Here is a 16762-nt window from a genome sequence, read left to right on the forward strand (position 1 = left end):
AGGGAACCGCATTTAAGGAAATTTCCATTGGCTTCAAACTAGTTTTATGTGTGTATACCATAAAGGCCAAGTACTGTTAGTGTAACGCAATAATAAGAACTTCAGGCGCAGAACGATATAGTTCATTCCGTTATAACTCTCAACTGTATGAGATTAAAGATTTCTTACGATAACTGGTCGCAGCTAATCCCAGTAATCGAACATGAAATGGGACACAATTGCGAAATTGAATAATGGTCGACAACTTGCCAACTGACAATTCGTTTGCAACACCTGAAAAGTCCATCACTGATACGTTGCTGTAAAATTGAATGTTGACTTCACTTTCATCCAGTAGCCAGAGATTATTTTACTCTCCCACCAGCTAAAAAATATATCTTAGAATTTGGTATAAGAACTTTGTGCGCTCTGTGCGTATTGCTTGAAATGTTTCAAAATATAAACAAATGACAACAATACTGTATTACACCGTTAGTTGGAATACAGTTATTGCCCTTGCATGCAAGAAAGCAGAGAGAAAAGTACAACACCACCTCTTGTTGTGTGCCGGTGCATAATTATTTGTTTATTGATGTTATCCGATTTTTCATGGAATCTTACTGTAATGTCCTTTAGATACTATTGGTGTATAACAGGAATTTTGTAGTCTTGGAAATGTTTGCCCAACGAGTATCTGCTGTCTAGATGTGACGCGGCTTTAATCAGTGCTTTCTGTAGTTGGTTAGAGGGTGTAGATGTGTTTTAAAAGCACTGCCCCAAGCCATGATGCCATATTGAATGACGGAGAGAACTAGAACATAGTATATCTGTCATCTAGTTTTAATCTGGTGATTGGATTACATAAATATATTGAATTGCCAAATTTTATCGAAAACTGAATGTTAATTCTCGCATGATTAGAACTCTCTTAGATCAATGTTGGCATCGTTCCATGTTTTAGTGAGGACGATGACGTCGAGGTCTAGAACAAGTTCCCTTAGAAGGACTGATAGTTCGTCGGCATGCTTATTTGAATTTCTGATATTGAGGTGTAGTATTTCGAAGTTATCGATTAATTTTACATTGTTTTATAGTTTTAGTATATCCTTGTGAACATACGTTTCCAATTGTATGCATAGATTGATTTGTTGGTACGGGATTTCCATGGGCGTTGACTGAAGAATATCAAAACAGTTGCCCTTATGGGCTTTGGTGTGATAACCGAGAATCGTCGTGCGCTTGCGTCCCTTGAGATGTTCCAACGGTAGAGTTTAGAGTTTATTGCAGAACATCAGAGAGTTACCGATTTCGATATGATGCTGGCTGCATTCACCTTCCGAGTAACGCTGTCTTCGCAATGGTAAGTCCAATCCAATACTTAGCCTTTGTGTACTTAACGACTTGTCGGCGATACAAGGAATTATTAATGAGAATAAATTTCTTCCAAGATTCGGAGAAAAACAGTGATTTAATTAAAGTATAGGTACCCGAGAGAAGAATGTATACATTGTTCATGAATAATAATAGATCATGAATAATAATAAATCAGATGTAATAATAATGCAGAGACCTAAAAGTATATATGTATACTACGATATTAAGATATATGATCCATTTACGATGAATACGTGATAATACAAACTTCATCATTTTCTATTGGACAAACTAGATTACCTACAATAATACGTCTATAATATAAAAATAGAAGAATTATTCATTTCTAAACAGGGTTCTATTCGACACGCGCTCGATGTATTCCATAACAATAATATTCACAATTGTTCCAACAACTTTTCATTTGCTCTCTCGATCTTGAATTTTCGTGGGCATAGAATCGAAACGCTGTTTTAGCTATTCGCAAGTGAAGTATGTACGTTGGGTAGAGAAGCAGAATTGTTTTTCGAGAAGTGTTCGTATGGAAAAAAAATTCGGAGTAACTGTCATACATCACGAATGCGCTAATTTTTATCGCGATGAAATGGATACTCCGTAAATGAGACAATATTTCACGCAGTGTCCTGATTTAAAGACCTAAAAAGGCGATTGTCGGCGATTTTTTTTTTCTTGATAGTAAGAGATAGATCGAAGCTTCTTGAAACTTTATATGTATTTTAACACACATTTGAAAGGTACGAGCAAAAATTATTATCATCCAACTGTCGCAGAACGGCAGCGTTGTAAGCTGACCCGTTAACTGAAGAATATATTTTTGGTCAACGGCTGACCATCGAAGGGCCTAGCCACTTGAGTCTGGAATCGGCAAGAAAGATAAAGTGCGTATTTCTTGTCTATAATTTAAAAACTAAGAATATTATACATCATATCATATCATCATACATCATACATCATACATCATATCATACGTAGTATTAAAGGTCGAAACCAAAGTTTGGATGTTCGGATGTTCAGAAAGTGACGTCACCCAAAATTTTTTCTCTTGACGTCATCGGTCTATGTAGACGAAAATCAGCTAGCCGAATTCCTCAGTCTGGAAACAACCGCGCGGTAGAGAGGACGTACGAGAATCGCGCTCCGCAGATTTCGAGTACCGGGTTCTCTACCTCCTGGATTCTGCGCTCCGGGTCCGTTTCGTGGTGCAACTCGAGTTTCAGGAGTAGCGCTCGGTAGTTTCTGTGCTCCAGGTCCGCTACCTGTTGAAATTCGACTTTCAGGACAAGCGCTCCGTAGTTTCTGCACTCAAGGTCCACTACCTGGTGGATCTTGACATCCAGGCAAAGTGCTCTATAGTTCTGGCTGTCCAGATCCCGACCTGGTGACTTTGACCAAGAGCTCCGTAGTTTCTACGCTCCAGGTCCACTACCTGGTGATACTCGACTTTCAGTACAAGCGCTGCGTAGTTTCTGCGCTTAAGGTCCACTACCTGGTGCAACTCGACTTCCAGGACAAGCGCTCCGTAGTTCTGGCTATCCACGTCCTTGACCTGATGACTTTTGACCTTCCCGACTAATTTTCAAGTTTACAAGTTTGATTATTGAAAACGTCATGTTTTGTACTATCAAACCAATATGCGTGCTTCAGATAACATTTTGAATCCAAAAAAAAACCGAACCATCAGGATGAACAAACTGCAATTGGTGAGTGGTTGGCATAGTATAAATAGGAATACATGACAATAACGTCGTTCGATTAGAGCTAAGATTGCTGTACGTAGTGTTTCAAATTTGTCAGCACTTAGCTAATTGTTCTGTGGTATTATTTAACGAAATTTCTTGTCATAAAATCACAATACGTTATACTTACATGCATGTGTAAGCGTGATTTGTAACATGATATGGAGGCGATCTTACGGGCAGATTCGCTTGCGTCACATGCACAAAGACAGTGTTCATTCTGCATACTGTGAAGCAAATACCAAAAAATAGACGAGGAGAAAGACCAGGAGTGGGAGGAGGAGGATTTCTGCACGGTGAGCTTAACACTTTTATGATATTTAATGGCAATTGTAATTATATTGAATTTAAAATTTTTCAAACTTGTCATGCTTACAATGAGTTATTTCAATTTATTTTTTGCGCAAGCACGCATACAGTAGCTATAAATGCGCTAATAAAATTTATTACATTATCAATTTATTAATTAATTATATTAAGCCTGCCGCAATATTTTTGATGTGTTCTCATGCTTGGAATATTTATTACTATTCAAGGTGTAACCTGAGGTGGTTATCGGTGGTTGTTGGAGGTGGTTGGCGGCGGTTGGAGATGGTTGGAGGTGGACGAGGAGAACAAGGTGGACGAATTTGGGCTCGGTGAGTTTAACACTTTTATAATATTTAATGGCAATTGTAATGATATTGTATTTAAAATTTTTCGAACTTGTCATGTTTACAATGAATTATTTCAATTCATTTTTCGCGCAAGCAGGAATTCAGTAGCTATGAATGCGCTAATAAAATTTATTACATTATCAATCAATTAATTACTTATATTGATCCTGACGCAATATTTTTGATGTGTTCTTATGCTTGGAATATTTATTAGTGTTCGAGGTATAACCCGAGGTGGTCAGCAGTGGTCGTTGGAGGTGGTTGGCGGTGATGGCGGTGGACGAGCAGGAGGAAATGGGAGACGTGGAGAACACGGTGGTCGAGATGGTCGAGGGTGACGAGGATTTGTGCACCTAGAGTATAACATATTTTTAATATTTAATAGCGTAGAAGTAGGAGTAGGAGTAGAAGTAGAAGTAGGAATAGGAGTAGGAGTAGAAGTGAAAGTAGAAGTAGAAGCAGGAGTAGGAGGAGAACTACGATTAGTAGGGGTAGTAGTTGGAGTGAGACTTCTCTCAATTTTTTTTTTTACCCTACACTACCCTAGCCTTCCCGCCCCTACTCTCCTCATATACTCCGACTTCTACTCCAACTCCTACTCCTACTTCTACTTCAATATCACTCCTACTCCTGATCCTACTCCTACTCTTACTCCTATTTCTGATCCTATTCCTACTCTTACTCCTGATCCCACTCCGATTTCTACTCCTAATTCTGAATATTAACGTTATGGAATATATAGACTGCGTGACGAATTGAATCCCATATCGAAACGAACAATTCTTTGATTGTCATATTATAGCCGATTATTGCAGATAATCTAGTATGTTTCCTAGAAAGTTGTAAAATTTACAGTATGCATCACGTATTAATCATGAATGAATCATACACATCAATGTTGTACATGGACCCCATATACATTTATACTTTTTAGTCTCTGCATCAGTATTACATCTGATCTATTTTTATTCCCGATCTATCTATACATTCTTCTCTCGTGTACCTATACTTTATTTGAATCACTGTTCTGCTACGACTTTTGAAAGAAAATTATTCTCGTTATTGATTTCTTCTATCGCCGACAAGTCGGTGAGTAAACACAGGCCAAGTAAAGGCTTGGGCTTACCATTGCAAAGACTGTGTTACTCAGACGGTGAATGCAGCCAGCATCATGTCGGGATCGGAAACTTTCTGACGTTCTGCAATAAGTTTAAACTCTACCGTTGAAACATCTCACGAAGCAATTTTCGGTTGTCTAATCAAAGCCCATTAGGGCAACTGTCTTTATATTCTCCACCCAATGGTAGGGCTGACCCCTTTGCATTTTTGACAAAAATTTTCGCCACTTTAAAAAGTGCTGGAATGAATTCTTTCATCCACTATTCCGACGAAATTTTACGACACAAGTCGACTGGGCGCAATTCCAATACGCTGCGATCAACGCATCAAGAGTGACAGCCAAAAAATGAGCTCCTGTGTTTTCGACATTTTTCGGCAGGTACATTTTTCTTCGCAGTTTCGCTCCTGTTGATCCCACGCTCCTCTTGCTGCGTTTTCTAAGTTCCTTGGGGTCCAATTGGTCGGACAAGAGTCATACGAATCAATTCTGAGACGAAAAGTTTTTTGGTCAAAAAAAAAGGAAGGTTAACCCCTTTGTATTTTTGGCGAAAATTTTCGCGATTTTGAAAAGTGCTGGAATAAATCAATTGTGGCACTATTCCGACGTAATTTTGCAAGAGGAATCGATTGGGATCGATTTGGAATAGCCGGAATAGCCGACCCGTTCACTGAAGAATATATCTGCAGTCAACGGCTGACCATCGAAGGGACTGGTCGCTTGAGTCTGGAATCGGCAGGAGAGATAGAGTGTGTATTTCTTGTATGAAACGTGAAGACTAAAATCATTATACATCATATCATATCATCATACATCATACATCATACATCATACATCGTACATCGTACATCGTACATCATACATCATACATCATCATACGTAGTATTACAGTTCGAAACCAAAGTTTGAATTTTCGGATGTTCGGAAAGTGACGTCACCAATCTAAAATCGGCTAGCCGAGTTCCTCAGTCGGGTAACAACCGCGCAGTAGAGCGGACGGATGAGAGTCGCGCTCCGCAAATTTCGAGTACCGGGTTCTCAACCTCACGGATCCCGCGCTTCGGGCCGCTACGTATTTCGAGTACCGGGTTCTCAACCTCCCGGATCCCGCGCTTCGGGTCCGCTACGCGGTGAAGCTCGACTTCCAGGATAAGCGCTCCGTGGTTCCTGGTTCATGTTTACAATAAATTATTTCAATTCGTTTTTCGCGCAAGCCGAAATTCAGTAGCTGTCAGTCCGCTGATAAAATTTCTCGACTTCCAGGATAAGCGCTCCGTGGTTCCTGGTTCATGTTTACAATAAATTATTTCAATTCGTTTTTCGCGCAAGCCGAAATTCAGTAGCTGTCAGTCCGCTGATAAAATTTCTCGACTTCCAGGATAAGCGCTCCGTGGTTCCTGGTTCATGTTTACAATAAATTATTTCAATTCGTTTTTCGCGCAAGCCGAAATTCAGTAGCTGTCAGTCCGCTGATAAAATTTCTCGACTTCCAGGATAAGCGCTCCGTGGTTCCTGGTTCATGTTCACAATAAATTATTTCAATTCGTTTTTCGCGCAAGCCGAAATTCAGTAGCTGTCAGTCCGCTGATAAAATTTCTCGACTTCCAGGATAAGCGCTCCGTGGTTCCTGGTTCATGTTCACAATAAATTATTTCAATTCGTTTTTCGCGCAAGCCGAAATTCAGTGGCTGTCAGTCCACTAATAAAATTTCTCGACTTCCAGGATAAGCGCTCCGTGGTTCCTGGTTCATGTTCACAATAAATTATTTCAATTCGTTTTTCGCGCAAGCCGAAATTCAGTGGCTGTCAGTCCGCTGATAAAATTTCTCGACTTCCAGGATAAGCGCTCCGTGGTTCCTGGTTCATGTTCACAATAAATTATTTCAATTCGTTTTTCGCGCAAGCCGAAATTCAGTGGCTGTCAGTCCGCTAATAAAATTTCTCGACTTCCAGGGTAAGCGCTCCGTGGTTCCTGGTTCATGTTCACAATAAATTATTTTAATTCGTTTTTCGCGCAAGCCGAAATTCAGTAGCTGTCAGTCCGCTAATAAAATTTCTCGACTTCCAGGATAAGCGCTCCGTGGTTCCTGGTTCATGTTTACAATAAATTATTTCAATTCGTTTTTCGCGCAAGCCGAAATTCAGTGGCTGTCAGTCCGCTAATAAAATTTCTCGACTTCCAGGATAAGCTCTCCGTGGTTCCTGGTTCATGTTCACAATAAATTATTTCAATTCGTTATTCGCGCAAGCCGAAATTCAGTAGCTGTCAGTCCGCTAATAAAATTTCTCGACTTCCAGGATAAGCGCTCCGTGGTTCCTGGTTCATGTTCACAATAAATTATTTCAATTCGTTTTTCGCGCAAGCCGAAATTCAGTAGCTGTCAGTCCGCTAATAAAATTTCTCGACTTTCAGGATAAGCGCTCCGTGGTTCCTGGTTCATGTTCACAATAAATTATTTCAATTCGTTTTTCGCGCAAGCCGAAATTCAGTAGCTGTCAGTCCGCTAATAAAATTTCTCGACTTCCAGGATAAGCGCTCCGTGGTTCCTGGTTCATGTTCACAATAAATTATTTCAATTCGTTTTTCGCGCAAGCCGAAATTCAGTAGCTGTCAGTACGCACATAAAATTTCTATAACTTTATAATTTTCTCATAATCTTTTTGGTAGAATAGGTCGATAAAAGAATTATATTAAACCTTACACATTATTTTTGATTTGTTCTCATGCTGAAAATATTTATTAGTATTCGAGGTATAACTCGAGGTGGTTGGCGGTGGTCGTTGGAGGTGGTTGAGGGTGGTTGCGGGTAATCTCAGTGATTCAGGAGGAGGAGGACGAGGATTTGTGCTGGGTGAGTAAAACACTTTTATAACATTTGATGGCAATTGTAATTATATTTCATCTGAAATATTACAAACTTGTCACGTTCACAATAAATTATTTCAATTCGTCTTTCGCGCAAGCACATATTCAGTAGCTATGAATAATCTTATACAATTTATTATATAATTAATTAATTGATTAATTACATTAACCCTTACACAATATTTTTGATGTGTCCCTATACTAAGAATATTCATTACTATTCCAGGTATAACCCGAGGTGGTCGGAGGTGGACGAGGAGGAGGACCAGCTGGACGAGGAGGAGGACGAGGTGGACGAGGAGGAGGACGAGCTGGACCAGGAGGAGGCGGGGTGGGTCGTGGGAGCGGGGAGGAGTGGCAGGGAAGGGGGGGAGAGGTGGGTGGGGAAGGGGGAAGGGGGAAGGGGGGAGGGGAAGGGCGGGGGAGGGGAAGGGCGGGGGAGGGTAGGGTGGGCGGGAGGGAGAGAGGGAGGGCCGGGGGAAGGGCGCGGGAGGGGGGGGGGGGGGTGGGAGGGAGGAAGAGTAGAGTGTGGAGGACGGATGCCAGTTAGAGCCCATTAAAGTTAATGCAGAACACACCCCCCCCGGCCTCCCTCCGTCCCTCTCCCCCGCCCGCCCTCCCTCCCTCCCTCCCTCCCACCCTCCCTCCCGCCCACCCTACCCTCCCCCCGCCTTTCCCCTCCCTACCCCACCCCTTCCCTTCCCCCTTCCCCCTTCCCCACCCACCTCTCCCCCCCTTCCCTGCCACTCCTCCCCTCTCCCACGACCCACCCCGCCTTCTCCTGGTCCAGCTCGTCCTCCTCCTCGTCCACCTCGTCCTCCTCCTCGTCCAGCTCGTCCTCCTCCTCGTCCACCTCCGACCACCTCGGGTTATACCTGGAATAGTAATGAATATTCTTAGTATAGGGACACATCAAAAATATTGTGTGAGGATTAATGTAATTAATCAATTAATTAATTATATAATAAATTGTATAAGATTATTCATAGCTACTGAATATGTGCTTGCGCGAAAGACGAATTGAAATAATTTATTGTAAACGTGACAAGTTTGTAATATTTCAGATGAAATATAATTACAATTGCCATCAAATGTTATAAAAGTGTTTTACTCACCCAGCACAAATCCTCGTCCTCCTCCTCCTGAATCACTGAGATTACCCGCAACCACCCTCAACCACCTCCAACGACCACCGCCAACCACCTCGAGTTATACCTCGAATACTAATAAATATTTTCAGCATGAGAACAAATCAAAAATAATGTGTAAGGTTTAATATAATTCTTTTATCGACATATTCTACCAAAAAGATTATGAGAAAATTATAAAGTTATAGAAATTTTATTAGCGTACTGACAGCTACTGAATTTCGGCTTGCGCGAAAAACGAATTGAAATAATTTATTGTGAACATGAACCAGGAACCACGGAGCGCTTATCCTGGAAGTCGAGAAATTTTATTAGCGGACTGACAGCTACTGAATTTCGGCTTGCGCGAAAAACGAATTGAAATAATTTATTGTGAACATGAACCAGGAACCACGGAGCGCTTATCCTGGAAGTCGAGAAATTTTATTAGCGGACTGACAGCTACTGAATTTCGGCTTGCGCGAAAAACGAATTGAAATAATTTATTGTAAACATGAACCAGGAACCACGGAGCGCTTATCCTGGAAGTCGAGAAATTTTATTAGCGGACTGACAGCTACTGAATTTCGGCTTGCGCGAAAAACGAATTGAAATAATTTATTGTGAACATGAACCAGGAACCACGGAGCGCTTATCCTGGAAGTCGAGAAATTTTATTAGCGGACTGACAGCTACTGAATTTCGGCTTGCGCGAAAAACGAATTGAAATAATTTATTGTGAACATGAACCAGGAACCACGGAGCGCTTATCCTGGAAGTCGAGAAATTTTATTAGCGGACTGACAGCTACTGAATTTCGACTTGCGCGAAAAACGAATTGAAATAATTTATTGTGAACATGAACCAGGAACCACGGAGCGCTTATCCTGGAAGTCGAGAAATTTTATTAGCGGACTGACAGCCACTGAATTTCGGCTTGCGCGAAAAACGAATTGAAATAATTTATTGTGAACATGAACCAGGAACCACGGAGCGCTTATCCTGGAAGTCGAGAAATTTTATTAGCGGACTGACAGCTACTGAATTTCGGCTTGCGCGAAAAACGAATTGAAATAATTTATTGTGAACATGAACCAGGAACCACGGAGCGCTTATCCTGGAAGTCGAGAAATTTTATTAGCGGACTGACAGCTACTGAATTTCGGCTTGCGCGAAAAACGAATTGAAATAATTTATTGTAAACATGAACCAGGAACTACGGAGCGCTTGTTCTGGAAGTCGAGCTTCACCGCGTAGCGGACCCGAAGCGCGGGATCCGTGAGGTTGAGAACCCGGTACTCGAAATTTGCGGAGCGCGACTCTCATCCGTCCGCTCTACTGCGCGGTTGTTACCCGACTGAGGAACTCGGCTAGCCGATTTTAGATTGGTGACGTCACTTTCCGAACATCCGAAAATTCAAACTTTGGTTTCGAACTGTAATACTACGTATGAGGATGTATGATGTATGATGTACGATGTATGATGTATGATGTACGATGTACGATGTATGATGTATGATGTATGATGTATGATGATGTGATATGATGTATAATGATTTTAGTTTTCACGTTTCATACAAGAAATACACACTTTATCTCTCCTGCCGATTCCAGACTCAAGCGACCAGTCCCTTCGATGGTCAGCCGTTGACTGCAGATATATTCTTCAGTGAACGGGTCGGCTAATAAAGCTGCCGTTCTGCGACAGTTGGATGATGAAAAATTTCGCTCGTATCTTTCAAATGTGTGTTAAAATACACTCGAAGTGTTAAGAAGCGTCGTTCTTTCTCTCCCTATCACCTTTCTACGTCTTTAAATCACTACGCAGCGTTAAATACTGTCTCATATACGAAGCATTCATTTCATCTCGTTCAAAATTAGCGCATCCGTGATGTATTACAGTTACTCTGAATTTTTTTCCATCCGAATACTTTTCGAAAAACAATTCTGCTCCTCCACCCAACGCAGATGCTTCACTTGCGACCAGCTAAAACAGCGTTTCGATTCTATGCCTATGAAAATTCGAGATCGAGAGAGCAAATGAAAGGTTGTTGGAATAATCATGAATATTAATGTTATGGAATACATCGAGCGCGTGTCGATAATTGCTTGTATCGCCGGCAAGTCGGTAAGTACACACAGGCTAATTGCTGGCTTGAGCTTACCATTGCGAAGACTGTGTAACTCGGAAGGTGAATGCAGCCAGCATCATGTCGAAATCGGCAACTCTCTGATGTTCTGCAATAAGTTCTCCACTCTATTGTTGGATACATCCCAGGGAGCGCAAGCGCACGACGATTGTCACACCGAAGCTTATTAGGGGCAATTGTTTTTATATTCTTCAGTCCAATGTAGGAGGTGTTTGAAGGTGGTTGGCGGTGATTGGAGGAGGTCGAGGAGGATGAGGACGACAAGGATGACGAGGAGGTGGAGTGGGACGAGGTAGACGAGGAGGACGATGGTGTTTGGAGATGGTCGAAGGTGGTTGAGGGTGGTAGAAGGTGGTTGAGGGTGGTAGGAGGTGGACAGAGATGGTAGGAGGTGTTTGGAGGTAGTAGGAGGTCGTAGGAGGTGATCGGAGGTGGTAAAGGAGGACGAGGACGACGAGGACGTGAAGGAGGAGGAGGAGAAGGAGACGGAGGGAGATGAGGTGGAGGAGGAGGACGAAGGTCGTTGGAGGTGGTCGGAGGTGGTTGACGGCGGTTGGAGGAGTTCGGAGATAGTTCGGTGTGGTTGGCAGTGGACGCGGTTACGCTTCTTCTCGCGGGGATGATCGAGCTGATCGACATTCCTAAGTCGCAGTCGACACGTAGTCTTACGTACTCACTTTGTACCGACTCAATCTCAAGCTTTCATACCGACACTACTTTGGCTGCTACGAAAGTCGGTGCGAGCCCGTTAGGTAGAGTCGATAGAGCAGAATCCTCCTACTCTCTCACGCCCACCTGGGCCCACTTACCCGCCGAAAACTAACTAAGATATTCAGACAATTTCTATCAGTTTTGTTTCGAAAGAATTGCCCGACCGCAAATTCCATGCCCTTATTTGTGAAGAATGTTACAAAAAGTTTCTGACAAAAGAACTTTCGAATTTTTAAATCGATTTTTACAACTTCTGAAACATTTTTTCAGAACAAAAAAATTGTTTTCGCCAAATACCTTCATAAATATAAGCTTCTGGCGACACGTGTGTTTATCAAAGTTATAGGTCTCGTCCAGATGCGTATTTTCAGTCTTTTACATTTTTTCACTCACCTGCATAATTTTTTGTTCGAATTGTTGAGCACACCTGAAATATAAGTCATATTTTCATCTATAATAATTAAGCTGGCACTTATACTCCGATCAATACGAATGACTGTTTGATGTATCATTGTCACGGTAATGTTAGAAAAATGCGTATCCATGTTTCAGCATGTTAATTCCAAACTCGAACATCATCATTGTCTGTATCAGCAGGCGTTGGCATATTGCAACTACCGCACTTCTCTACCGTTTGGTGATGCGAGTATTTTTTTTTTTATTCATCGTCGTATATACTTGCGTTGAATATCAAATAAAAACGAATAAAACCTAGTAGAAGTAACGAACTTGATTTTATGAGAGATAAACCGGCTAGTAATCCCATCATGCAAGTTATGTTAAAAGCGTCAACGTATTGACGATAATGGACGATAAAATATTAAATGAGATCAACTTTACTGATATTTATTGAACAAGTGTAACGCTCCAAAGCAATAGTGAAACCAAATATCGTTTGAATGCTACTATTGTTTGACGGTCATCATTATAATTGTATTCTCACTATATCGCTGTAACAAACTATTGCTGTAATTTGTTTACATGCTAAAACATGTCAAATAATACGGAAGGCGCGCACAGAGTTCTTATACCAAAACCTAAGATATAGTTTTCAGCTGGTGGGAGAGTAAAATAATCTCCGGCTACTGGATGAAAGTGAAGTCAGCGTTCAATTTTACAACAACGTATCAGTGCTGGACTCTTCCGGTGTTGAAAACGAATTTTCTGTTGACACATTGTCAACCATTATTGAATTTCGCAATCTTATCCCGATTCATGTTCGATTACTGGGATTAGCTGCGAATAGTAATCGTAAGAAATCTTTGGTCCGATACAAAGGAGAGTTATAACGTAATGGACTATATGGATTAGCACCTGACAATCTTACCATTGCGTTACACAAGATCATTCTACTCACTCGTTATCATATCGAATTAGCTAAACATCAAAGCCACTTACCTTTCCATTCTTTGGTAAGCATGTAAACGTATTTTGTGAGTATTTATACAGTATTCAAAATATTTTGCAGCGTGAAACTCAAAATACATCAATGGCCAATGAAGCTCGCAAAGAACCATTTTAATTCTGTATGGAATCCCTAAGTTCTGTGAATTTTCAAACGTTTCAGATCTCTTCCCACAGAAAAACCATAAGACTATAAAGCACTGAAGTCAAATTTCATCAGGAACGAATGTTTTCCTATTAAAATCGCTATTTTCCGGAAGTAACAATCATTATCAGATCGATACGCCGATATTCTCACCGAATTTTCCGAAACTAATTTCGAGCGTAATTTTTCATAAAAAAATACTACACGAAAGAATCATCCAAAATCTCCAAATTTAAACTCTGCACACTAAACTCGAAAATCAGAAAGCCGGTCTAAAATTCTCATCATCACAAAATTTATCACCAAAATTTAATCAAGTCCTTGAAACTTTCTAGCGAAATGCAGTTATCTGGTGAAAATAGGAGTACCAACAAGAATTCGGGGCGACAAAAAAGTATAAAACAGCAGTAGTATTCAAGACTCACCATCCAGCCCGGCAGTCCAATTTCTCCAGTCGCGCCATTTTTCCCAGCGGGTCCAGGAGGTCCAGCCGGTCCCGGCGATCCTTGTTTCCCCTTCCTTCCCCTAGCGCCCTTTTCGCCCTTGATGGTCACGTAATCCCCAGGACCCGCAATGGCCGTCACTCCTGGCGGTCCTTTCTCACCCCGTTCGCCCTTCGTCCCGGGAGTCCCGCTGGATCCGGGCAGCCCATCTTTTCCTGGTTCGCCCTTGTTGCCCTGGGGACCCTGGATTCCGTTGACCCCGGGAATACCGGCGGGACCCAAATCCCCTCGGTCACCCTTCTCACCCTTCGAGCCGAAATCACCCTTGAATCCCTGATCACCCTTGTCTCCTTTGTCGCCCTTCTCACCTGGATCTGTAATTCCACAGTTTTTCGGAATGTTACATTTCAGTTGAGGTTTCGAGAGCACCAACAATTTTGAGATGTTGTAAAGATTTTTTAAGGTCGCGAAAAGCTCGTGGATTTCAGTTAGTAATTACAAGACTCTCGGCATTCAGTAGGATTTTATTACGAATAATTTTCATCGGGGTAACAGAATGCTAGAAGATAATAGCAGATAAATTGCGAATGGACTGTGCAGAATTTTTATCGAAGCTTGAAGGCGGGTTGTTATGTTCGTTGAAAGGTTTTAAGATCGCAAAAGAATTTCCAAGAAACTTCGTTGAATTTCCGATGGCGAATATCTTTAAATGACTGGACAAGGATTTCAAGTAAATATTAATTGTCTTTGGTAAACTTCACTAAAATGAACTTGAATGTCACTTAAACTTTGGCCAAAAATTTTTATACTCTCGAAGGATTAGATACGTTTCTGCCGGATTTTAGCACAGTTTAATGAAATTTAACAAACTTTCCTGGATTATATAGGGATCCTATCAATTTCATGAAACTTCAAAAGGTTTATTAGAAGGATTTGTCAAATATGAAGAGTTTCACAAGGATTGAACAAGAATTGTGATTAACTTTGCAAGAAAATCATACATCACGTTCAACGTTATACATCTACGACAGACTTTCAATTAAAATGAATGTTTTTTCGAGAAATTCAGAGAGGTCATAGGAAAACCTTAAGTCTTTGAAAAAACTTTACGAAAATTTCAAGAATTTCACTAAAATCTCAACATAATTACACACAGCTTGATGGAATTTCACCGATTTCGCGTGGGTCTCGGGAACTCCGAAAAATATTTTCTCATATATACGCGTCGAAGGTCTTTGTTTGAATTTCACAAGCTTACATCAGATGTAATAAAAATCCGACGAGGATCATTGATAATCGTCAAATTTCCTTCTCGAGATTTCAACGTTTTGAATTCTGCATTTTTTTTCCAAGGGTAAATCTACGCAACACATATCAACCACTAATTTAAATAAATATTTTTTTCTATTCCGTAGAATGAACGGTTGATGTTGGACCTGATCACACCAATTTCATCGCCCAAAAATATCAATAAAACTGTACCTATATCACCAACGTTTATTCCACCTTCCGACTTGGGTCCTGGAGGCCCTGGAGGTCCGGTAGGTCCCATTTTTCCTTCGGGACCAGCGTCTCCTTTGCTGCCCTTTTCAGCTGGCGTGCCGTTTGCTCCTGGAGCTCCTGGAACTCCCGGTGCTCCAGGCGATCCGGGCTCTCCCTTAAATCCTTGGAGCCCTGATGAGCCGTCCTTTCCGTGGTCACCCTTCGTACCCTTCAGACCCATTTCGCCTTTCACTCCCTTCGCACCCGCTACCCCAGTTTCCCCCTTAGGCCCACGTTCTCCTGGAGTACCAGGATCACCTTTGTGGCCGGGAAGTCCGGGACGCATCGTTATTCCTTCCATCTGATTGGGAAATAATCGTTTGAGTCGTTTGAAGAGATTGTTTTATAAGATCAGAGATGTCAAATTTGATAATGCTTTTAATTTCTTTATGTTACGAGTCGAATTCTGACGGGGTTAAGAATGTAGAATGAATTTTCAGAACGAGTCGAAATATCGAAAAGTGAAAATATGGAGAGGCAAGGTATAGAAAATATGTGTATAAGGAAGTCAGAATTATGACTATTCTACGTTGTGCCTAATTGTAAGCATATTTTTACTCATTCTGACGATTCACATATGATTTGACTTTGTTTATGCATCTCCACTTTTTGTTATTTCGACTTTCTACACTTTCAAATTCTATGATGAAACAGATAACCTTTCTCTCTCTCTTTTTTTTTACGTTTCATTTACATTCGCAAAATTACAGTACACTATAAACAGCAATGTTCACTGTGTTGATTGCCATATCACGACACAGTATAAATTGGATGACTCACCCTGTACATGCTCCTAGGTTTCCAGCTAGGCTGCATTGTATAAAACGATTTGGAAACGATTAAAAATATGTTAAATTCATTTTTTCTGTTATTCCTGAGTTTAGCACGTACGTTTTTTCAGGCTTGTCTTGTATTCTTTCACGTGTACCTTAGTTTACTCTCGTTTCTTTTGGTTCATATCTGTTTCGTTGTGCAATTGTTTTTTTTTTTTTTAATTACTTCTAATGCTTCAAACTATTTACATATATTCAAACTCATTTACGTATATTGTATATTCTACTATAATATTAATATTGGACTATACGTGATAAATTTGCCCTCTCTGGGTTCCCCTGTTGGGTATTTTTTTCTTAAATAAACAAATAAAAATAAACAAAATTACATATAGTATCAGCTTCTGCATATTTTCTTCGACTTCAACGATTAAATCTCGCAACCAATATTCTCCTAAAATTGATCGCCGACGAATATTACGTGAATTTTGAAATAATAAAACGCATATTAGAATCATAATTGTGACGAATTAAATATTTTTCTTAAACCACACCACTGATCGATGAAAATCACCTGCAGTATTAGGAACGTAGAAATTCGAATTATTCGCCAAAGAAATTCCCACGGACAGTTCGACCCTCGACTCGCGGCCAACTGACACCTGTTGCTCGTAAATAAATCACATTTACAATACTATAACACCTACTACACACGCGG

The 16762-nt window shown here is 40.9% G+C and overlaps 1 protein-coding gene and 1 long non-coding RNA gene across 4 annotated transcripts in view; one reads left to right on the top strand and one right to left on the bottom strand.

The window, feature by feature from the left end:
* The window catches only part of Mp (collagen XV/XVIII-type protein multiplexin), a 156290-nt gene that overhangs the window by 9447 nt on the left and 130081 nt on the right, over positions 1–16762 (bottom strand). For all 3 annotated transcript variants that reach the window (XM_069133336.1, XM_069133337.1, XM_069133338.1), the window contains 3 exons: positions 16052–16081; positions 15212–15572; positions 13712–14103 (listed from right to left, as the gene is read on the bottom strand). In XM_069133336.1, the coding sequence (XP_068989437.1) occupies positions 13712–14103; positions 15212–15572; positions 16052–16081 (783 nt within the window). The remainder of the gene's footprint in view (positions 1–13711; positions 14104–15211; positions 15573–16051; positions 16082–16762) is intronic.
* LOC138190414 (uncharacterized) lies at positions 3204–4495 on the top strand. Its single transcript, XR_011176323.1, has 3 exons — positions 3204–3406; positions 3647–3748; positions 3981–4495. It is a non-coding gene; the product is annotated as an uncharacterized lncRNA (long non-coding RNA).

The sequence above is a fragment of the Neodiprion pinetum genome, chromosome 2, assembly GCF_021155775.2.
Source record: "Neodiprion pinetum isolate iyNeoPine1 chromosome 2, iyNeoPine1.2, whole genome shotgun sequence".
NCBI lineage: Eukaryota > Metazoa > Arthropoda > Insecta > Hymenoptera > Diprionidae > Neodiprion > Neodiprion pinetum.